The 24,207-nt window shown below is 47.8% G+C and overlaps 1 protein-coding gene across 3 annotated transcripts in view; it reads right to left on the reverse strand.

Moving 5' to 3' along the window:
- The window catches only part of TMEM40 (transmembrane protein 40), a 31,545-nt gene extending 9,116 nt beyond the window's left edge, over positions 1 to 22,429 (reverse strand). The window contains exons 1-4 of one of the 3 annotated variants that reach the window (XM_059940426.1): positions 22,219 to 22,429; positions 6,859 to 6,930; positions 6,074 to 6,190; positions 659 to 712 (exon numbers count right to left, since the gene is read on the reverse strand). In XM_059940426.1, the coding sequence (XP_059796409.1) occupies positions 659 to 712; positions 6,074 to 6,190; positions 6,859 to 6,922 (235 nt within the window). In that variant the 5' untranslated portion in view covers positions 6,923 to 6,930; positions 22,219 to 22,429. The remainder of the gene's footprint in view (positions 1 to 658; positions 713 to 6,073; positions 6,191 to 6,858; positions 6,931 to 22,218) is intronic. The other 2 variants (XM_059940425.1, XM_059940424.1) reach the window with 2 other exon arrangements.
- Positions 22,430 to 24,207: the final 1,778 nt, after the last annotated feature.

Raw genomic sequence — 24,207 nt, forward strand, 5'->3', positions numbered from 1 at the left:
TTTCATTTCTATTTCTTTGAATGTATATGTGTTTCCCGTTGTATTTCTTGGGTTATTATCTGGCATTAGGAGACTAAGCAGATTATGTAAATGTTGGATTAAACAAAGTTAAACAGGTTTTCTTATCTGGCAGTGTTCATTTATGAGGCTTTTTGGCAAACTGGTTCATTCCTACAAATTCCTCCATCTCATCAAAGTGCTACCAAGCAAAGTGCCATAATATTTATAACTGCTTGCTGTAAAAATCATGATGCTTAGAGACAATTACTCCATAATTTGAGTTTTGTAGAAATCAGGTCCTTAATTTTCCCTTGCATGCTTAAACAACCCAGTATTCCAAGAGAGAGGGTACTGATTAAGTTCCATCTTGCTGGTTGGAAAGCTGAGGCCCAGAAAGGTTGGGTGACTGGTCACAGTCAACCTGCAAGTCAGGGTTATAGATCAGAAGAGATTCCAAGACAGTCTCACTGTGGCAGAAAATGCCTGCCCCCACCTCCACCTGCCCATGTTATAACCACTCACCTTGCCACATCTCCTGTATCTGCCCAGGACTTTCAGCTCATGAAACACCCTCATCACCTTGTTTCCTCCCAACAAAGCCCTAAGCCTTCGTGTCCTTTGTTTAATTCTGTTTCCCCCAAAGCCAATGGACAATCACCTTCATAGAGTTGAAGCTCATCCTTCAAAACGTCAGGCTCCCCATGCTCAGCACCTGGGTGTAGACAAAGCCTGTTAGTCAGCTCCCCCCAGTCACAGCACCCCAGAGTGGCTTCCCTCTCCTGGCGTCGGAAGCCTTAAAAAGTAACACAGTCCTCGCGCTGGGGGTGAGGTGGGCGCTCTTCAAGAGGCAAGACAGCTGTACAAGAGCTTTCCTGCTGCTCTGTCTGACGCCCCTCACACACCCCGAGGTGACTGTGTTCAGCTGACTAAAGAAGAATTGGGGGCCTGAGATGACCTGGGCCTCGTTCAAAGTCAGTAATAAGAGTCACCATTTACTGAGCACTTACTATGCACCGACACTGAACTAGGTAATTTATAGTTAATATTTCATTTGATCCTCTTGGAAATGCTGTGAACAAGGTATTAGTACCTCTCCTTCCCCATTTTACAAATAAGGAAACTGAGGCTCACAAACATTAAGTTATTTGCTGAAAGTCACACAGGAAGCAGAAATTCCAGGGTTCAAACCCAGGTCTGTCACCAAGGCCTGCATTTCTAATCATTTTTATCTCCAGAAGTAAAACCCAGAGCTCAGCTCCAGAGTCATGAGAGCATTTATTAAACACCTTGTGTGTGCCAGGATCTGTACTAGGCATTAATCCAGGCTCTTTCCCCCAAGTTCTTTTCTTCCCACAATCAATTTAGGCTAACATTTATTAAAGTTGTTTTTTAAAAAAAACAAAATTATATCCTTTTGGTTGTAAAAATAAAACAAGATTATTGTAAAATATCTATGGTATAAGTCAATTCAAAAAAAAAAACCAAGAAAATAAAAGTCACCTATAATTTAACCATCCAGAGATAACCACTATTAACATTTTGATATTTTTCCTTCCAGTCTTGTTTACAATCATGTATGTGCGAATTTTTACAAAGTGTATATGAGATTAAACAAATTCTATGATTTGAATTTCTCTTTTTCACTTTAGAGATGTATGAAGACCAGAGCTCTGACCAGGACAGGGTGTAGCATCACCGCTCTGTGTTGCTGTTGTTGGACGTTAGGTTGTTTCTATTGTTGCCCTACTACAAATAACGCTGCAAGGAACAAATCTTCACACGGGGGACATCCCTGGTGGCGCAGTGGTTAAGAATCTGCCTGCCAATGCAGGGGACAAGGGTTCAAGCCCTGGTCCGGGAAGATCCCACATGCCGCAGAGCAACTAAGCCCATGTGCCACAACTACTGAGTCTGTGCTCTAGAGCCCGCAAGCCACAACTACTGAGCCCGTGTGTCACAACTGCTGAAGCCCTCATACCTAGAGCCCGTGCACCACAATGAAGAGTAGCCCCCGCTCGCCGCAACTAGGGAAAGCCCGAGCGCAGCAACAAAGACCCAACGCAGCCAAAAATAAATAAATAAATAAATAAATGTATTTATTTATTTAAAAAAAAATCTTCACCCGGACACGCTCAGGCCCACTGAGAAATCCAGCCATCAGCCAAGTGGGCAAAAGAGAAATGGTGAGGCCTACTGCCTACCGGTGAGCTGCCCCTGCAGGGGAGACCAGCCCCCGTCTCTGCCAACGTTTTCCAGTTACTCAGGGGTGCTAGTCCTCATTGCTGCTCTTTGCAGGGAACAAACACAAGCTGTGGGAGAAGCTCAGCCTGGATCGAGCCTGGAATACCTCATTCTGGTGTCGGTTCTCAGAATTTAGTTTACGTGAGGAGTGTGGTCTGGGGGAAGAATTCTGCTTTGAGGGTTAGGGAACAGGAACTGCCATGAACTTTCTGTGTGACCTCAGACAAATCACTTACTATGTTCAATACGGCTTTCACTAAGATAAGACAAGGTCCTATGAAGTATCGTGTTACTGAGGTGCTTTCCCTCCTGCCCAGCATGGGGGCTGCATCATCTCTGTGATGCCACCAATGCCATGCTGACTCTGGGTTTGCTCGTGCTCTGTCTCCCACCTGGAATGCCCTTCCCACTTGCTCCCTTATCCTGAAGCTTAAGCCGATGTCACACCTCCTGCAGAAGGGCTTTTCCAGCTGCCCCAGCTCACACGCATCTTGCCCACCCTCCCCTGGGGTTTCTATAGCATCAGCTGTCTGTGCTTGACACAGTGGGCATGAGGGTCCCTGGTGGTGCTCATCCCTCCAACCACCTTGAGCTCCTGAAGGACGAGGCCTGGGTATCACTGTCCTAAGGCTGCCCCGCCTGGAGCAGGAGCTTGATTAAGCCTTGAAGAATGACCACATTGTTTGCACTCTTGGATTGGTCAGCATTCCAGGGATTCAGGCCTAGGAGTTTCTGGCTTCAGGTCCGGAGGACTCCCTTTTCCTCAGGATGACCAAGAGGGCCCCAGCAGTCCTGATGTCCCTCAGCGGGCTTGGGGACCTCCTGGTCTATCACGGATAAATTTTTAAATTATAGGAAACCAAGTTAACTGTGCTTAAAAATCAGTGTGAAAAAAAAAAAAAAAAATCAGTGCGTATGTGATCTCACATCTCTAGGCACAGAAAAAGAGGTATCAGGAAGTACATCAAGATAACAACAGCAGTATTTATCTCAAGAGATGGAATTTTGAGTGGCTTCTATTTTCTTCTTTTCTGTATTTTACAAATATCAATCAATGCCCCCAAAAGGCTTTTTCATCATATTTTGCAAAATATCAAACGATACAGAAAATAAGAAAGCAAAAATTACTCCAAATTCTGTCCAACAGGGACAATCTCTATTAACATTCACATGAATATTATTTTAGCTTTCTTCATGATATATTCACGAGATATAATTTTTCAAACTTGTTCAAAGATTGATTCTTTTTCTTTTCCATTATGATTTATTACAGGATATTGAATATAGTTCCCTATGCATACTATATAATTTTTTAATAAAAGATACTGTAGAATTGTATGCTGTCAAGAATGAGGATAATTTTTCTGTGTGCTGTCTAATTCAATTGTTTAAAAAATTAACTCTGGCAGAAAGAATCACATTTGTTTCTGGTGTCCCCAGTATCCATCACTGAGCCTGGCACATAGTTGATGCTCAATAAATATTTATTGAATAAATGTAAGAAGATACACTAATATGTGTTTAGTGGTTATCTAACAGAGCAAAGGATGATTTTTTTCCTTCTTTCTACTTCTTTGTATGTTCCATATTTTCTACAATGTGCCCATGTGTAATCTTTTATAATAAAAAAACGTTTTAATTTAAAAATAACAGGATAGGGACTTCCCTAGTGGCGCAGTGGTTGGGACTCCGTGCTCCCAATTAGGGGTGCTCGGGTTGGATCCCTGGTCAGGGAACTGGATCCCACGTGCATGCCACGACTAAGAGTTCACATGCCACAACTAAGGAGCTGGCAAGCCGCAACTAAGGAGCCAGCGAGCCGCAACTAAGATCCAGCATAACCAAATAAATAAATAAATAAATATTTTTAAAAACCCAAACAGGATACATTAAGAACAAAAAGCTATGTAGGGAGAGTGGCGCTGGATGCCAGACTCTGAGTTAGGGCCCTCAAGTGGAGGAAGGTGGGGGGCTGCTGGGAGGCACCCAGGTTTGGGGCCCGAGGAATAACGGTCACCATCTGAGCCTGAAGAATGGGCAGGGTCTGAGTTCCAGCAGCAGGCCAACCAGGGTAGGACCAGAGACCAGGATCCTGAATGTCAGTCTGTCTCGATGCTTCTAGGACTCCGTGTTTATTTTCCTGCCGCTTTCTCTTAGTGTTCTTTTGTTAACTATGCCCAGTCCCATGTGTATGTACTCTGGAGGCCAGAAGGAAGGAACTTATGGCCACACTTGGGGAGAACATTTTTGGGGGAGCAGCAACCCCTGAGGGTCAATCAGAATCAGAAGACAGAACGTCCCTTCCCACCTAGCGAGGACAAACAAAGGGACAGAATCCCCTGTTGGAGCCCCCCTGCCTCTGGAAGCTCTTCTACAACTAAACCTCACTGGCCTTGGTTTCCTCACCTGTAAAATGGGAATAACAATAGTGCCTTCCTCATGGGTCCCTATGAGAATTAACTGAGTTATTCCACATAAAGTGCTTGGAACGCTACCTGGCACATAGTAAGTGCTCAATAAATGCTAGCTGTGATGTTGCTGCTGCTATAAATTCAGCCTTACCTTTTGAGTTAAAAGTAGAGAGACATTCTGCTTCTTGTCAGAAAATAATGCGGCAATTTGTATCAAAGTCCAATTAGAGATGCTCATCCCTCTAAACCCATTAAAGAGCTTGTGGGAGTCGGTATGTAGGACTTGATTTGTATGAAAAATTCAAAAAGTAAAGGCTTTTGTGCAAGGATGCTCATCAGCATGACAAACTGGGGTGGGGGAGGGGGAGAATCTTAACAACAGCAGTTATTTTTAGAGCTATTACTATCTGATAGGTGCTAAGCCTTTGCACGTGTAGAATGTAATCCTCACAGGTATCTTATGAGATAATAACTTTTGCTATCATCCCCATCTTACGCATGAGGACCCCAGGGCATACAGGGTTAAGCAATTTACCCAAGGACACTTAGCTAGTTAGTGGCAAAGAAACGGTATGAACCTGCAGGCTGCTTGAATGGACACATGCATTGCCCCTGATTCCAAAGTGCTCCTACAAAACTAAACGTTCCTTTACATGAGATGCAGTCACTTGAGGGGCTACTTGGGAAGCATGAAAAATAGCCGCTAAGATATTATGGAATAACATGGCAAAATGCTTAGGATAAGATAGCAAAAAAAATTGTAAACCAAGGACAAAATTGTCTATACGGTAATTTTTTGGTTTTTTTTTTTTTTTTGGCCATACTACGTGGCATATGGGATCTTAGTTCCCTGACCAGGCATCGAACACGTGCCCCCTGCAGTGGAAGCATGGAGTCTAAACCACTGGACCACCAGGGAAGTCCCTATATGGTAGTCATAACTGTGTACAAGTTACATGTACAGAGAGGTGGGCTCTGGAAGGGAACATGGAAAAACAGAGCTGCAGTACCGAGGTGGGAGGTTCAGGAGACTGGTTTTTCTTTTTTTTTAATTTATGTTTTTGGCTGCGTTGGCTTTTCGTTGCTGTGCGCAGGCTTTCTCTAGCTGCGGCGAGCGGGGTCTACTCTTCGTTGCGGTGCGCAGGCTTCTTATTGCGGTGGCTTCTCTTGTTGCGGAGCATGATCTCTAGGCGTGCGGGCTTCAGTAGTTGTGGCACGCAGGCTCAGTAGTTGTAGCTCGCGGGCTTAGTTGCTCCGCGGCATGTGGGATCTTCCCAGACCAGGGCTCGAACCCATGTCCCCTGCATTGGCAGGCGGATTCTTAACCACTGCGCCACCAGGGAAGTCCAGGAGATTGGTTTTTCCATGTAAATGCTTGTCTTTAATATTTTGATATAGATTTAATGAAATCATTGCTTTACCTGAGGAGGAGGAGGAGGAGGAGGAGGATGAAGAGGAGGAAGACTTGCCTTTCTCATCCTCTTCTTGAGAATAGAGCTCAGCCTCCTGGTCTTGCTTGTGGAAATCCGTCTCTCCATCTGGGAGGCACACATAGGCAAGGATGAGTGTTTCCTGCCCTTCCTACCCCAGAGACCACCCAGGCCTCCCTAGGGGTCTACTTGGATGTGGGGAGCCAGGAGTGGCTGAATTCGCTGGGACACCCTTCCCAAACCCCTAGGGTCAGTGGGAGGTGCAGGAGACCAGGGCTCTCAGAGGCCCCAGAGGCTCTAGGAAGGCCAAAGGCAGACTTTTCTCTGAATATGGAGCCCAGAGAGGGGCTTCTAAGCCCTCCATCCTTCCCAAGAGACCACTACACCGTGTAGAGCAGTTGCCAATTTAAAATTCTCTGTAAATTACAGGGCAGGTGGGATCCGATCAAGCCCTAAACCTTCCCATTCCCCATTCTGGGGCCATGCAGGACCCTTCCCACCTTCTGAGGACTCTCCCTAGTGCCAGTCCAAGCCCCCAGAGCCTCTGAGATTTGGGGAGCAACTGAGGGTCCACACAGCTAGAGAGTACTGGGGGACAGACTGGACCAAGCACACACACGTGCGTGTGTGTAAAGTCACTACTTCTCTAGAGGTTTCAACCGTAACTTGGGCCATTCATTGTGCCGCATGAACTGAGCAGGGTCTTCTGTTCCACCTACTGCTGGACTTCACCTCCCATGTGGCTCTGCCCAGAGGGTCAGAGAGAGCAAACATACGGTCTAGATCTTCTGATTCTCCGTGGACTCGACTGTGGTCTTGAAGTGATCCTGAAGTCTCCATGGCCTTCCCTGGAGGAATAACAATAGTAATTAATATTACCTTAGTTAATATCTTTAATATATAAAGAGCTTGGCAAATAAATAAGAAAAATATAAACATCCAGTATTCAAAGGTACAAGAACAATTTACGAAAAAAGAAATAAACAGGGAAATTTGAATAATGATCACCTTTTGATACTATTAAGAGCTTATTTTTTAAAAAAGAGACTTTAGTTTTTAACAGCAGTTCTAGGTTCACAGCAAAACTGAGTGGAAGGTACAAAGATTGCCCATATATCCCCTGCTCCTAAACATGCATAGCCTCCCCTGTTATCAACATCCTCCATTAGAGAATTTATTTTTTTAGGTGTGATATTTGTATTGAGGTTATATTTATTTAAAGTATTTAGAAAGAAGTATTTAGAGATAAATACTGCAATGTTTATGATGAAATTATATGATGTCTGGGACATGCTTCAAAATAATCTGATTATTTGAATAAGGGAGTTGGAGGGCATAGGTGGGGGTCCAAATATAACAAACACGACCACGAGTTAATAATTGTTGGAGCTATAACAAAATATAAATAGTAGTTATCTCTGAGTGGTAGCATTATGGGTATTTTTAGTTTCTTATTTTTACTTTGCATTTTCTAAATTTTTAGCAGTATTGCTTTTCTTTTCCTTGTTTTTTGTTTTTCCATTATAGTGTATTACAAGATATTGAGTATAGTTCTCTGTGCTATATAGTAAATCCTTGTTATTTATCTGTTTTATATATGGTGGTGTGCATCTGTTAATCCCATACTCCCAATTTATCTCTCCCCCCACTTCCCCTTTGGTAACTGTAAGTTTGTTTTCTATGTCAGTATTTCTTTTGTCATAATAAAATAACCAATAATTTTTCATTACTTAAAAATGTAATATGCCACCTTATACCAGTACAGTACTTAACAGTTTTACAAAGGGCTTATGTGTCTGTAATTCCATCTGAGCCTGATGACAAACCAGTCTGTTAGGAATTGGAATTAATTACTTCACACCTGAATTGCAGTTTCTAGACAACAAAACTTCCCAAAAGATTGTTTCATTTGACTCTTAAAATAACCCTGCAAGGTAAATTTTATCATCCCCATTTTATAGAGGAGGAAACTGAGGCTCACAGAGATGAAGAGATTTGCATGAATTGGGACTCCAGAACCCACATTCTGTTTAATGTACCCCAAACATTGGTCTGGAGCACAAAACTGCTCAAAGTCAAGCCCTGCTGGTATGGCTGTCAGGATTATAGATGCAAACTGTAAAGCGAGGGCAGGAAGCAGGCACTTGAACGTGCAGAATGAGGTTTGGGAATCTGTCCCTTCAGGACACCATACTCTGTGCTTTCCTGAAATTCTGAGTGGGAGCTAGTGGTAACTCGAAGCCGGCCTTCAGATGAGGCCATGAGAAGGCCATAAGTGTGGCCTTGGAAAATCTAAACAGCTAACCTCAGTGAGCTGGTGCTCTCCTCTGGGGAAAATACACGGGGCTGCCATGGTTGGGCTGCCTTGATTTTAGCTGGGCATATGGCCCCCAGCTAGAGACTGTATTTCCCAGCATCCCTTGAAGCTAGGCGTGGCCTTGGGACCATGTGACTCACATTCCTGCCAATAGACCGTGAATGAAGGGGATGTGCGTGGTGGTGAGCTGACAGATGTTCTAGGGTTCTGGGGGAAAAAGTATACACACACACAGATATGTCTGCTGTAAATTTTACTGATGTAAAGAATGTATGGGGGATAAATTAGGAATTTGGGACTAACAGATACACACCACTATACATAAAATAGATAAACAACAAGGACCTAATGATTAGCACAGGGAACTATATTCGATATCTTGTAATAATCTATAATAGAAAAGACTCTGAAAAAGAATACTTATATATGTATATGTATAACTGAATCACTTTGCTGTACACCTGAAACATTGTAAATCAACTATACTTCAATAAAAAATAATAATAAATAAAATTTTAAAAGAATGTATAGCACACATTTACAAAAAATAAAAATACAGTCCTCTTTATTGTGAATTTCATACACCTCTAACTTCAGTGTGACTTGGAATTTCTTGCAAAATCTACTATCAGTTTTTACAAATCTATCACCAACAATAGTGTCACAAAATCAAACTACAAATAAATGCTCAATCACTACCAAATTCAGAAAAGAAGTTGCTCACATCATGGATGAACAAGAGCACTGCCGACGTGAATGCTGGCTGATAACTTCTTTCATGTTAACAAGTAAGATGAAAGGGAAACAACAAATGCCTTTGTCGTCATAGTTTGTCAGTGATATAAGCAACTTCTTTGCTGAATCGAATCATACTTTACAAATTCTGGAAGAATATTTTCTCAACTTTTTGTATTATTCACAGTGTAATGGCAACAGGTGTAATGTAATGCCTACAGGTTTGAGGTTTGATCTCCATTATTAACATTTGCTTGATCACTTTCTTAAATTTAGACAATCGACAAAGCAAACCTTCAAGCTCTGATTTGTACAGTTTACTGATCTCTGTGACTGATGTCATGGAGTGCAAAGTTGGGAAGGTATGGGCAGTGGAACACAGCATTACACAGTGATTCCACAATACAGATAAAACAGATGTGAAAATCTCAAGTGCCTAGGTAATGGGCAGAATGTAGTAAAATAAATTAGGAACTTATTTACCTTATTTTTTATTTTGAGTACTTATTAACCTTTTTTTTTAACATAAATTAGTTATTTATACACTTATAGAATTTAATTTAATAATGGTGTGTTTAACAACCGATTTTCAGCTCTGGGCTTATAAACTTCTGTGTCTTCTACTTCCTCTTTCCTGCTTTTTGTATGCTGGAATGCAGACATGGGGTGGAGAATAACCTCAATCGCACAAACTGAGCCAACACCCCAGGGAATACCTGAGCAACAAGGCAAAGGAATCTGGGCCCTGAAAGGCCTCACGCACGAAGCCGTCTGCGCACCTGGACCTGCCTCTGGTCAGCTATGTGCACAGGAAATGAGCTTCTCTCTTACGTAATCCCAGGGATTCGGTCTCTGTTACAGCATCTCAGCCACGCTGTGCAGGCTTCGTTCTGACGCACCCTCCGCCATTTCTTCTCCTCCCAGCTCTGAGACTAAGGCCTCAACTCCACGAGGAGGTAGATTCACTCCTCTCTAACAACTTTAGACCTGGGTTCCCAACCTCAACGCTCCCCACGTTTGGGACCAATGATCCTTTGCCGGTGTATGCATTGTGTTTAGTGGCCTCCCCACTGGATGCAGGTAACACCCCCCCCCAGTTGTTGTGACAATCAAAAATGTCACCAGACATTTCCAAATGTCTCCTGGGGTCAAAAATCACCCCTACTTGGGAACCACTGGTCTAGAGAATCTACTCTTTTTTTAAAATTTTAATTTAATTAAACATTTTTATTGAGGTAAAATGCTCATATAACATTAGTTTCAAGGGTACAACATGATGATTCAATATTTGTATATGTTGCAAAATGATCACCACGGTAGTCTAGTTAGCATCTGTCACCATACACAGTTACAAAATTTTTTTTCTTGTGATGACAACTTTTCAGGTCTGTTCTCTTAGCAACTTTGAAATATGCAGTACAGTATTATGAACTATAGTCACCATGCTGTACATTACATGCCCAGGACTTTTTTATTGTGTAACTAGAAGTTTGTACCTTTTGACTCCCTTCACCTATTTGGCCCACCCCCAACCCCCCATCTCTGGCAACCACCAATCTCTTCTCTGTATCTATGACTTTGTGGGGTTTTGTTTGTTGTTAGTAGAGAATCTACTCTTAATCCACCACAAGACCTTGACAAGGCAGCATCCTTCCCCGTGCCTCAGAGCTGGATTGCCTGGCTGTGAATCCGATCTGACACTTGTAGCTGTGGGATTCTGGGCCAGTCACTTAACCTCTTACGTGCCTCAGGTTTCCCGTCTGTAAAATGGGGACAATGATAGTGTTTACCTCATAGTATTGCTGTGAAAATGGCATGACTTAAAACCCATAAAGCACTCAGAACAATGCCTGGTATAGAGCAAGGGTTGAACAAATGCCAGCTGAGATGACGATCATTATTATGATGGGGCGCAGCAACAAGACAGCATATGCTTTCGGGTGAGACTGACCAGGGTCCAACCCCACTTCCGTCACGTGTGCACAAGGTGACTTTGGCAGGACAGGCCCCTTCTCCAAGCTCTAGTTACCTCAATTGCGAACTGGCGATGGCAGCGCCTTAGAGAAGAAAGATGGCCAGTGCCTGCCCATAGGAGGGCTTGGTGAGTGTGAGTTCCCTCTTCTACAGACCTCCTATGACCCTCGGACATTCGGGGTCCAGCCCCAGCCCCACCCATCTCCCATCTCCTAGGGCCCAGGCTCCATTACCCCTTTCTAGAATAAAAATTCCTATTTCTCAGGGCAGAATTCAGCTAAGCATTAGGAGATCACTAGCCAATAAAATGAATCGATATCCAGGTATGAATGACTGATGACCACAAGCCTTCAGGGCATATTTATATTTTGAAAAGGACTCTTTGTTCATAGCAGGTGTCCAGTATGTCTCACTGGCTGAGATCATCTCTCATGGTGGAATTTCAGGTGGAGCAGAGGAAGAGACTTAGAGCTGTACAGGGGCAAGAGAGCTGCTGGCTGACAGCAAATACGCCGACAGTCTGCCAAGCTCGTCCTACCTTTCCTGCTCTAGCTGCCTCGGTCACGTGGCAGCCCCTGGTGACACTCAGCATTTTCAAGCCTCCAGACTTCCACCCATGCCATTCTTCCTTGTTACCAAAATTGTATCTGACTTCCCAGGCACTGCGCAAATACCACCTCTTTCATGAAGACCTCTGCTGGTTGTCTAACCAGTACCCACCCTCCTTACCCCCACTCCCTTATTCCTTCTCCCCGCTCTGTCACCCCTGGACTTCTTGCTTGTGAGCAAAACTGAATTTTGTTCTTCCATATCAAGTAGATACTTGTTTTCCCAGCTAGGAGTGGCCATGTGATCCAGTTTTGGCCAAAAAGAAGTGAGAAGCCTGATGGGGTTCTGGGAAGGAGTTTTGCTTCTCCTGACCAAAGAGGCCAACAGTGTTGGTGCTGTGTCTTGCCTCTCCTTTCTTTCTTGAACATGAATGTGACGGCAGGAGCTACAGTGGCCATTTTGTGACCATGAGGAAAGGCCAAAGCAAATGCAGGGTCACTGAGCTGATGAGCCCTTGACAGCAGCTGCCTGCTTTCTTGTTATTTAAGAAAAATAAACCCCATTTTGCTTAAACCTCTATAGTCAGGATTCTCGGCATTTGTAGCTGAACACAAATCTGACTGATACACCTTCCCTCCCTTACCTTCATACATTAATCGAGCACCTACTGTGTGCTAGCACTGGGGATAGCGTGGTGAACAATTTGCAGCCCTGTCCTCAAGGAATTTCATGGTAGACCCAGGGGGTAGTCCCATGGGAGTCCAGGGGCCAAATCAGACCAGGGTCAGTTAGGGAAAGTTCCTGAAGGAGGGAATGCTGCGGGTGAGTTTGGAAGGGCCAGAGGAGCTGTGTGCAAAGGCACAGAGGCGAGGGGCCTTGGCCCACATGGGAGACAGTTGGCACGAAGCAACTCTAAAGAAGGATGGGATTTGGGGGAGGCCCAGAGGGCACATTGCTCTCCTGAGTCTTCATCAGCTGTGCCTTGTTTCAGACTCTTCCTTCTTGAGGGAGGAGCCTTGTTGCACAACTGCCGGGGCCACTGTTCCTTGTTCACCTTCAGATCTCCAATCAGGGCCCGGCAGAGGGTCTGATACACCCAGGGTGAGTCTCCTCCACTAGATCACTAACCAGCCAGGGTAGGGACCATGGCTGATTCATCTTTGTCACCTGTGCCCTGCACAGGGCCCGGCAGAAAGCAAAAATGATGATACTGATGATGATGAAGACAATAACAAGTAAGTGCTTCCTATCTACCAGGCAAGGATCTGAGCACATGACACATGTGCCTCACATATGCCTCACCACAACTCTATCAGGGCTCACTGTGGTTGTGCCCATTTTATAGGTAAGAACACTGAGGCACAGAGGCAAGGAAACTTGCCCAGGGCCAGACAGCTAGTAAGTGGTTGAGCAAGGGTAGTTGCTCAGTCCTTGTTGATGCTGGCACCTCTTCCCAGGCCTCTGTCATTAGCACCAGGAAAGAAGCCACTAACAGTCATCGAGTGTTATGCAAATGATGCTGACTTGCCTTCTATTTAGTGCTGGAGCCCTGAGCAAGTGTCCCCAGAGCCCAGGGAACCTCCTCGGGCAGTTTTTCAGCACACTGATCCATCAGGAGGGGAAATAGAACTATCACGGAGGCAGGACCTGAGGTAGCCCTGTTTCTCCTTTTAATGTCCTTGCCTCATCCTCCTCCACCCATATTTCTGCTGTAAGAAAGTATAAACAGAATTGTAAAAATTTAAAACTCTAAGATCAGTGTGTAGGGCAATGCTTAAGAGAAAAGGACAGCGCACTAGTGGTGGGACATCAGGCAGAGGGATTGCCGTGAGGGGCTTCTGAAAGTTCAAGTTCACAGCAATGTGACCTCCTTTGAGCCAAGATGGAGCACGAGGAGTTGAGACAGGAGAAGTGAAGACAGAAGAAAGCAGAGAGAGGAAAGAGCACATAGCACAATCCCCGCGATCTTATTTCACCCTTGCAAGTCTTATTTTACACAGAAAGAAACTGAGGTTCACAGAGACAAGTGACTTGTCCAAGGTCTCCCAGCTTACAGATGGACTCAAATCCATCCCCTGCCCTAACAGAGAACCCCCGTTCCCTGGCCCCGGTTAGAGGCCCGTAGGCCTCCCTCTTTCAGGTGCCCCCCACCCCCCCACCATCTGAGGCTGTTCCTACAAGGAAATGCAATGCTTAGCGCTTTTCTCCAAAAAGCCCAGCCCTGCTGAGTCACCGGTGGTGCCAGGGCCGCTGCACCCACAGGCTTTGCTAAACTGGATTTCCACTTCAGTTCGGCCCAGATTTCCTAAGCTCCTGCTATTACAAGGGCCTGGGTCTGAGGTGGGAGGGATAGTAGGGGACACCAGGCCATCACAGCCGCACAGAGCTTTCCCCGCTCAGCTCACTGGATCCTCACGCTAACCAGGCAGGAAGCAGGGTGGCGATCGGTGTCCTAGTTTATGGAAGGGGAAACTGAGCAATGGAGAGGAACTTGCACAGGATCGCACAGCGATTCAGGGGCAAGGCTGGCTCCAGAACCCTGTCTCCTGATTCAGGGGCTGCCTATCTTTCTTGGGTGTCCCACCTTGGAGGAGGGGGCTTACTAAGATTGAGTTGGATTTTAACATCTGGCCAAAGTGGGATGAAGGTTTAGTGGAGGGGGTGGGTGGCAGTGGGCTGCTGAAGGGCTAGGAACCCCGTGAGGCTGGGGAATCATCCAGGGCCTTGAATGCTTGGGTAACGGCCAACTCTCCCCACAGGTGGACTGAACCTTCACCCCTGAGGGCCACCAATGCTGGACCAGCTCAGTTCAACACGCCCAGGGCAGGAAGTGGGATGGGAAGCACTGGGAACAGAACCAGCAGCTAAGAGGGGGACAGAGCCGACAGAGGGTTGGACACTTACTGATTTTCCCCACGTGGCATTGAAGCCCCTTCTGGTGATTGCAGCAAAGGAGAAAGTCAGAGCCCTGGATAATCTCCAGCTTCCCAAGCCACCCCAAACAAGCATGCGCCCTAATTCCAAGCACATCCTTGTCAGGCAGACACTGCTCCAGGACAACCGTGTGGGAACTCTGGAGGGGTGACTGCCCTCCACCCCGGCTAGACCACCAGCTTCTCCCTCCCAGGAATCGGACTTGTGACGTGAGTGACACAAAGCCCTCAGTCTGTGGGCGCTGGTCTCCCCTGAGACAGGGCCCTCTTGTTTCTGCTCCTGGGCACCGTCTTCTCTGTAGTCTGGCTCCTCAGAAGTTCCCTCTGTTCTGTGAGACCTCCATATCCTCCCAAGAAAGTCCTGTTATGGTAGCCTGTGGTGGTTTCTGTTACTTGCAACCAAAGCATTTGAGATGAGACGAATGCGGGGGGAAGGGCTCTGAGAGTGTAGGCAGAGCGAAGCGGGGCTCGCTGGGCAGGCCACGGTCCACAGATTTCACTCCAGCCCCCAGGGCGGGACGGGCAGGGCCCCTGAGGCCCCCCACCCCATTCGTGGTGCTTTGTCTCAACTCCAGGCTGGGTTGGGGAGCTCCCGGGTTTCCCCAGCACTGTAACCGCCCAAGCCAGTTGTCCTGAAGATCTTGCCCTACAGGCCTGCACACTTGCTGAGGACAGAGACCATCCTGGAGCTGATTCAGCTCCTCATTGGTTTTCTATTTCTTCTGTAACAAATTCCCACAAACTTAGTGGCTTAAAGCAACACCTGTATAGTATCTCACAGTTCTGCAGGTTAGAAGTCCAACACTGGTTCACCGGGCTACAATCAAGGTGCCAGCAAGGCTGCCTTCCTTCCTGCTCTAGGGGAAATCCGTTTCCTTGCTGCTGCTTTTTCTCCTTCCCCTTTCCCTCCCCCTCCTTCTTCATTTCCTTGCATTGTCCAGCTTCTAGAGGCCACCCACATTCCTTGGCTTGTGGCCTCTTCTTCCATTTTCAAAGCCAGCAATGTCAGGTCAAGTCCTCACACTACACTGTTCTGACCTCTTCTGCCACCCTCTTCCACATTTAAGGACCCTTGTGATGACACTGGCCCCACCCAGATCACCCAGGATCATCCCGTATGTGACGGCCAGCGGACGAGCAACCTTAATTCCATGTGCAATCTTCATTCCCCTCTGCTGCGTAACCTAACAGAGTCGCAGTTTCCAGAGATCAGGACATAGGCACCTCTGGGGGCTATCACTCTGCTTATCACAGTCTCTCCACCGCAGTGCCTGTCTCAGCCCGGAGCCCTCAGATGCTGACCATCTTCCTTCCTAACTTCTCTGACTCCACCACCCTCCTGGGCCCCCAAGCTCCAAAGGCAGGAAGGATGACACGGCTCTTCCCTCCACAGCCAGCCAAAGCCCAAGCCTGTCCCATCTTCCCTTCAAGAGGAGCTGGGTTCTCTACTCCCACTGCCTCCCTCCCAAGAGATCCTACAAGGGGACTGAGGGCTTGGGACTTGGTCATAACTGTGTTCCTGTCCCTGTTCCTTTGCTGCCAGGCTCCACTCAGCTTCTATAAAATGGTGTGTTAATATCTATCCTCCAGAGTCTTGCGGGGATGAAAGGATATCGCGCCCACAACAAGCCTAGAATACTGGCAACTTAACAAATGAGAGTTTCCCCTTCCTTTCCCATGCTCAATGTCTCTCAAATTTGGGTAATGGTCAGATGTCCTTGGGAGCACTGTTGACAGGGCAGATACCCAGGACTCTCTCACTCAGAGCGTCTGGTGTTCAGAGCAAGGTTAGGGTTAGGGTGTGGCTCAGGGAAATCTGTACTGTGAACAAAGGCACCACATGCTAGGCAGAGTGTGGTCCACTCAGGCCGCCAGAAACTCTCCCCTGAGTGTTACAACAGTCTCCCAACAGGCTCGTCTGCCTCTGGCCTCCCTCCTCCAAACATGTTGCTGGACTGCCCTGGGCTTCAGTTCCCACACTCGGAGAAGCTGGGCTGCACCCTGCAAGGTTCTTCCAGCTCTGACGTTCTAGGATACTAACGCTCTGGTCCCGTTAAAGCATTCAGGGCTCATCCACTCAATCAGCAAAGGCGCTCAGGGTTGATGTGACCCATGGGAGGGCCCAGAAGAGCATGTTCTAACAGGAAGATACATACAGTATCTTGTGGGGCCCTTGAAATGCTCCAAGAAAAAGTGGATTTTATGTTCAAAGAAGTTTGGGCAACACTGCTTTCCATAGCCCCCCCCCCCTTTGGAGCTGCATGAAGTGCAAGTTGTACATTAAAGGCTCTGAGAAGACCTGCAGGATAGAAAGCTCTTTCACTCTAGTTAATCCAATCCTTCCCCAAACTACACAAGAGCACAGTCCTTTTCCCCAGAATGTGGTTCAATGTCTTTTGGTACAGCTTTGGGAAATGCCATCTGCTTCAATCCCTGCTGTGCCTGGGGCCCATCTTTTTGTCCTAGAATCCAGGCCTGGGCACTCTCGCTGCCCACTCTGGACACTGCCAGCTTCCCGGGTCCAGAGTTCCTCCACCCGTCAAGCAGGACAGTTGGGGAGGGGAATGAATCAGAAACAGACCCTGGGAAGCCAGAGGCATGGAACAGAAACTGTCTTTTCAGAGCTCCAGATCCCAAGGTATGGGTGGAAAGTCCTCTGGGCACCCTCAGGGCAGGGGCTGGGAGGAAACACAGTTAGCTGCTGTGAGACCGAGGGCCTGGCCGGGCCCTGCCACCAAGCCCTGGGCACATCGCTTCCCTCCTCTAGGTCCTTTTTCTCATCTATGAGACAAAGAAGAATGTCACTCACCAAGGGTTTTGGAGCTCACCTGGGGCTGTGGACAGGACAGTACATAGTAAAATGACATGCTATTAGCCAACACTCTGTACTGAGAGGTATCTTGATTAAGTCACTCCAGCAGTGGGGTCTGACAGAGCCCACTCCAAATCGTGCCTCATCACTTTACTTCCCAGCTCGGTGACTTTGGGCAAATAACTTTACCACTTTGAGCCTCAGTTTCCCTGTCTGTAAAATAGGGATTGTGTCACTATCTTGCAGCGTCGCTGTGAGGATTCAGATAAAATGGACTTAGATTCTGGGCTCCCTGGGATTAGGAATCACGTTTTTCTTGCTACTATATTCTAGTCCCTGGCTTAGAGAAAGTGCTTCATAAAAAGAAGCCATGAAGTGCTGGATTTAAGAGCTTAGAGAAATAATGTTACACCAGCAGTGTCTTAGCATCTCCCCCTTCCCTTTATAAGATCCTCCGCTTGCTCCCGTCCCTCTTCTTCTCCAGACCGCTACACCTCCTGCCTCAGCCTCACCTCCCACCTCACCCCACTCCCCAGGCTTGGCCCTCTCTCTCTTTCCCCGAGCTTGAATTCCACAGAGTTACAGCCAGCAGATCAAAGCTGAGGCCCAGAGAGGGAAAGGGGCTTCCCCACAGGCCACGTAGCAAAGGATATGAACTCGGATCTGAGGCTTAAGTCCAAGCACAAGGGGAACCTCACAGAGGAAAAGAATGAAGACGCCACCGTTCCCACCTCCTCAGCCGTTTGTCTCAAGTCCATCCAGGCAATTTAATGGTGGGATAACAACCCAAACTGCTCAGCCAGCTGCCCACAAGCTGGACGGACCTGTCATGAATCTGAGTGAATCCTGTGGCCACAGTATATCCAAGGATGCAGCTAGGGCCTGAGAAGTGGGGATGGCACCGAAAGAAGAAGGTAAAAGGGACAAAATCAAGTCTGTGCAGAAGGAGGATGGGTGGGCCCAGCTTGGAGGCTGTTCATACAGAAAGACCTAGGATTTTAAAAACATTCTCTGAAAGATAAGTAAATGTTAGCACAGCATCTGACTGGACTCTAGCACACAGGAGGTACATAACCAATGTCTGTTAAAGTGCAATACAAGTCAACAAGGTGACAGAGCAACAAAGCAAAGCTAACACAGCCTTCGGTCATATTAACAGAAGCACGGAGTGTACAGTGAGGAAGGTGACCTATACCTCACCAGCTCCTATCCTAGGCTCAGTCCTAGGTCCTGAACAGAACAGAGTCTGGACAAACCAAGATCATCCAGAGGACGTGAGTGGTACGGAGACCACATCCAAGAGAAGTGGCCGGAGGAGCAAGGTGCTCAGCCTAGGGATGAGCACTGCAAGAACAGACCTGGTCACTGTCCCCAGGTCTCTGCAGGGCTCCTCCAGGACAGGATGACCAGGTGGGGCTGTGAGCCCAGAGGGAGGGGTTGGGACCTTGGGGAGTCACCGGGGCAGATGCCAGCTCAATATGTAAAGGAATTTTCTAAAAATGAGAGCTGCTTTGAGTGGTCATGAGCACCCTGCCATGAGAGATGGCAAGCGAAGGTGTGGCAGAGGTGGGCTTAGATGTCCTTAGCTCAGAACCTATTAGTCTCTCAAATAATAATCTCCAAAGCACAGGAGGAAAATATTAGTTCATTATTTCTACTTAAGTTTTAGCTAAAAGTAGTTAAGAGTATATAGTTCAACCCTGATGTGCACCCTTGGCCATATGTCAGACACCCAATGCCATGTCCATTAAGTGGGGTCCCCAGAGGCCAAGGGCAGCCCACAATGCAGACAGGTTTGCTATGCCCATGTCTTCTGTTCTTTTACATTCAGCCTATTGCTGTATACTGTAGTGTCCTGGTGGCAGGTTAGGTGGAGTTGAGGATCAAACAACACAGCTTTAACTGAATCAATCCCTGTAGTGTGGACAAGTGGCTTCTCAAAGTCCCTGCCAAGAAACCGTGGATGGAGATAACGCTAATCGAGAAAGTACAAGCCAGCGACAGGAAAAGTGTAAGACAAACCCACCACTGCTCCTAGTTCAAGTCCTACCACAGCTACCCTAACGTTGAAAACAATAAAGAATGGCATCTCATATACACATTATTGCTGACTGAAATCAGAGTAAGAAAACTCCTTGAAAGGTGGACTTCTATCCACTACTGTTGGTGATGAAATTCACTCCGAATATATACTGGGCCTTGAGACATTAGTTAATGGTCACAGTACTTGTATATAATTTCTAAATCCATATATAAATATATAGCGTTGTGGGTGTCTAAACATTTTTCTTGAGCAGAGATTGCTATCAAAAAGTGTGACAAACACTGCTCCGGATTCTCAGACCCAGCTAGACACTAGGGGATGCTATTCCCTGTTTAGGTTTGGAGGTCTAATCAGATTTGTTTCGGATTTAGAGACGAAGAAAAACCAGGAGGGAGTGTGCTCCTCAATAAACTTTTTTGAGACCCCCAAAATGTTTGAAGAGGAATGGGAAGAAACCAAAAACTCTGAAAAGAATCTTCCCTGGCTCTGACTCTCCAAGGTGGGTGTCTCGTTAAACAGCCAGTGCCAGGCCAGGCTCCTCTTTCTCATCCTCTCATGCCAGTTTCTCTCTGTCTCTGTCTCTTCTCTCTCTCTTTTCCATCTTTTTCTCTTGGTCTCTCACATTCCCTCTCCCGGCCCCCCTCACACACACACACACACACACACACACACACACACAATTGACAATAGCAAAAACCAGAAAGGAGGCACCCAGTGAAAGAGAAAGAGCTTTCTGGCTCTTGAATATCAGACAGACCTGGACTCAGTTCCCAGCTCTACCCACCACTGACTGTGAGATCACTGCAAGTCTCACCCATTCTGGGAGCCTCAGAATCCTCCCCTGGAATGGGCACGCCTACAACTCAACAATAACATGACATCCCAATTTTAAAATGGCCAAAGGATTTCAACAGTCATTTCTCTAAAAAAGATGTACAAATGGTCAATAGCACATGGAAAGTTGCTCAGCATCATTAGTCATGACGGAAATGCAAATCAAAACCACAATGAGATACCACTTCATGTGTGCTAGGATGGCTAAAATAAGAAATACAGACAATAACAAGTTCTGAAGAGGACGTGGAAAATTTGGAGACTTAACATATTGTCAGTGGGAATGTAAAATGGTGCAGCCGCTTTGGAAAACAGTTTGAGCTCCTTACAATGTTAAACATAGTTTCACCATAAGACCTATCAAGTCCTCGGTATTATATCCAAGAGAACTGACAACCTGTGTCCACACAAAGACTTGTACATGAATGTTCACAGCAGCGTTATTCATAATAGCTAAAAAGTGGAAACAACCCAAATGCCCATCAACTGACGGATGGATAAACAAGATGTGATATAATCATACAGTACAATATTATTCACCCAAAACGAGGAATGAAGTGCTGACACACGCTAAAACATGCATAGACCTTGAAAACATTATGCTAAGTGAAAGAAGCCAGTCAGAAGAGATCCCCTATTGTATGACTGCATTTACATGAATTGTCCAGAATAATCAGATCCATAGAGACAGAAAGTGGATTAGCCGTTGCCAGGGAGAAGGGGATATAGTGAGTGACTGCTAAAGGGTATGGGGTTTATTTGGGGAGGATAAAAATGTTCTAAATTGGACAGTGGTGATAGTTCACAACTTGGTGAATAAACTGAAAACCACAGGCTTGTACACTTTAAAAGGGTGAACTTTATGGCATGTGAATGATATCTCCATAAGGTTATTTTTTTTTTAAAAAAAAAGACAACTTCCCACATACAGCTGTTATGAAAGTGAAATAAGCGGTCCCTGGTCCTGGCATGTGGCCACCGTGTGGGAGATGTCTCCCTAAGAAGGTGGCCTGGTGAGGATTTCAAGGCACAGGGGCCTTAGCCTTTTAGAGGGCTGCACCAAGTTCTGGGAGATCCAGAGACAGGAGGGGGGTTCCTTATTACAGATCCGCTTGGCTTGGACTCCGAACAGGACAAACACTCACTCCTGACTTCACTTTTCTCTCAGTTTCTAAACAAACCAGGTCAAAATGATAAGCACAACCCCATAATCTTTCTTGTCCGCCATAAAAGGAAACTGGGTTGGCTTCCGGCCCAAAGGCTGCCTCTGAGGAGAGAAGCCGGGATGCTCTGATTACAGGTGGGTCCTCCAGACTCGGGATGACGGCCTGGGGGACCGGGGCGGCTGGGGGCTCCCTCTAGGCCGCACCCTCCACCCCGTGAGCCTCTGACTTCAGCGGGTCTCCCCCCGCCCCCAGCTCTCGGTTCAGCACTTTTCCCCCAGAGATGCCTTTGAGCCCGAGGCCAGGGCAGCTTCTGGGGGGGAACAGGAGGGCGGCTGCCTTCACTCGCGCGTCAAAGCGCAGAGGCCGGGCGTCTGTGAGGAAACACCCTCCAAAGCTGTGAGTCCCACGAGGGCGGAGTGGGAGAAGCCTTCCGAAGCTAGGGGGACCCTTCACCTCACGAATGGGAAAGCTGAGGTCGTAGGGTTTTCTGAAGGCCCCGCAGGAAGTCGGCGACAGAACCGCAGTGGGTCACCTGCGGGGGCGGGGCACGGGCTGGCTGGAGGCTCACAGCACCCCTGAAGAACTTCACCCTCCCCCGATTTTCCAGAGATGGAGACACAGGCGCTCACCCAGCTGGGAAGCCACTGAACTGGGACTCAAATCCAGGCCCACAGGGAACCACAAAATGTCAGGCCTGTTGAAGAGCCTGTTTCTCCTCAGTTCTCTCAAAAATCACCCCCACCCCGCCTCTCCCGCTCCGCGTGTCCCTTACCTGTGTTCCCGAGGCCGGTGTGGGCTGGAGGCGAGCGGCGCTCGTACTCTGGAGGCGGGCGGGGCGGGGCGGGGCGGGGCGGGGCCGGGAGGAGGGCGGAGAGGCGGGGCCGCCCCCGTGGCAGGCAGGGGAGGGACGTGACGTCGCCGTGGGCCTCACGCTCACCCGCCCACGCGCCCACGCTCAGCCCGGGGGCCCTCCTTCCTGCGGTGCTGTCGGCGCCAGGCCTTCCTGTCTGACTTGACTCCTACCCGGATGTGCCCGGAGGGCAGGTGGGGCGGCTGCACCCCCAGACCCGCCCTGGGCCGGGGCCGTGCCCTCTGACTTAACGGGTGGTTACGTGGGGGCAGTGGTACCACCCTGACTGTGCCAGGCTCTGGGCGGGGAAGAGGTGGAGTGTCCCAGATGCTCCCCACCCCGCTGGGTGAGGCCGACTCAGGGCCCAGCCATGTGGGCCAACCGGATGCTCCCCCAGAGGAGTGAGGTGGGGCCGGCAGCAGAAGAGGAAGCCCTGGGGCTCAGGGCTGCGTGGGGGGACTCCTGTGGGTGGGACTGGCAGTCCCCTCTCCTGGTGAGGAAACTGGGCAAAGGCTAGAACATCCACTGCCTTGTGGATCCCAATAGGGTAGGGGGTGGGGACTGACCTCTCAAAGCTGAGGCCGGGACTCTCACTCACCTCTCAAACACTCTGGAAGCAGGACTGTAAACAAGTCCTACACTGCCCTGGGGAGCACCCTGAGGGAGACAGGCCACGACAGCCCCCATGAGGGCAAGGCCCAGGGAGCTGTGGGTTCCCAGGAGGGCTTCCTGGAAGAGGAGTCATCTAAGCTCAGGAGTCATCCTTGACCCTTTGCTCTCTCATACTGTGGTTCTGACCTATCTGGAAAACCCTGTTGTCCCCACCTTCAACATATTCTGAACCAGCCTCTTCATTCCATCTGCTTGGCAACCACCCTGGTCTGGCCACCACATCACTAGTCTCTATGCTCCTGTCTGTTCTCATCAGGCAACCAGAGGGAGCTGGTTAAAACTCAAGTCAGCTCATGTCCCTCCTCTGCTCAGCACCCTCCCAGGGTTCACACCTCACTCACTCCCATATTTACATGGCCCTGTACGATGTGCCACTCACTCCTTGCTCTCTCTGATCTTGATTTCTATGACTTCCTCTCTCACTCCGCCCCAGCCACCCAGGAATGTGCTCCAAACACTCCAGTCAGGCTTCCTCCTCAGGGCCTTTGCACTGGCTGTTCCCTCTGCCTATAATGCTTTTGCCTAGACAGCCGCCTGGCTCCTTCCCTCACTTTTTCAGGTCTCTCTACTCAAATGTCACCTTCTCCAAGAAGCCTTCCCTGACACCCTGTATACAGTAGTAACCGCCTGCACCACCTTTCCCTCGCATCCTGCTTTACTGCTCACTGTCTGACACACCATATATTTTCTCGTTATGCATATTTCCTTCGTATGTATTTGTTTGTTCCAGGATCTGGGACAGTGTCTGACACATAATAGGTGCTCAATAAATTTTGTTGAATGAATGAGTGACCTGAAAGGGTAGCCCAAGATGCATTCCAAGGGTATTCGAGGCAGAGGGAACCAACTGTGGAAAGGTTTAGAGGTAACAGGCACTACTGTGTTGAGGATCTGTGAATAATTAAGTACAGCAGGAGAGTAGGGGCCTTGGGGGCTGGAGGAGGGGAGAAGGGAAAGCAAGAGATGCCTCAGAAACCAGACCAAGGAGGCCGGACCTTATCATGAGGGTAATAGGGACACGATCAAATCTTACGTTTCAGGCAGTGATTTGGCTGCCGTACTGTGGATTAGCAGGCAAGACATGAGGGGCAGGAACCTGGTAAGCATGAGCCGTGGCAGGGCAGATAAGGACTAGGAACAGGGTCACTGCGCTGTCCAGAACAGTAGCCACCAGCCACATGTGGTTATGGAGCCCTTGAAATGTGCTGGTCAGAAATGAGATGTACTGTAAGTGTAAAA

The sequence above is a fragment of the Balaenoptera ricei genome, chromosome 11, assembly GCF_028023285.1.
Source record: "Balaenoptera ricei isolate mBalRic1 chromosome 11, mBalRic1.hap2, whole genome shotgun sequence".
In the NCBI taxonomy this organism is placed as follows: domain Eukaryota; kingdom Metazoa; phylum Chordata; class Mammalia; order Artiodactyla; family Balaenopteridae; genus Balaenoptera; species Balaenoptera ricei.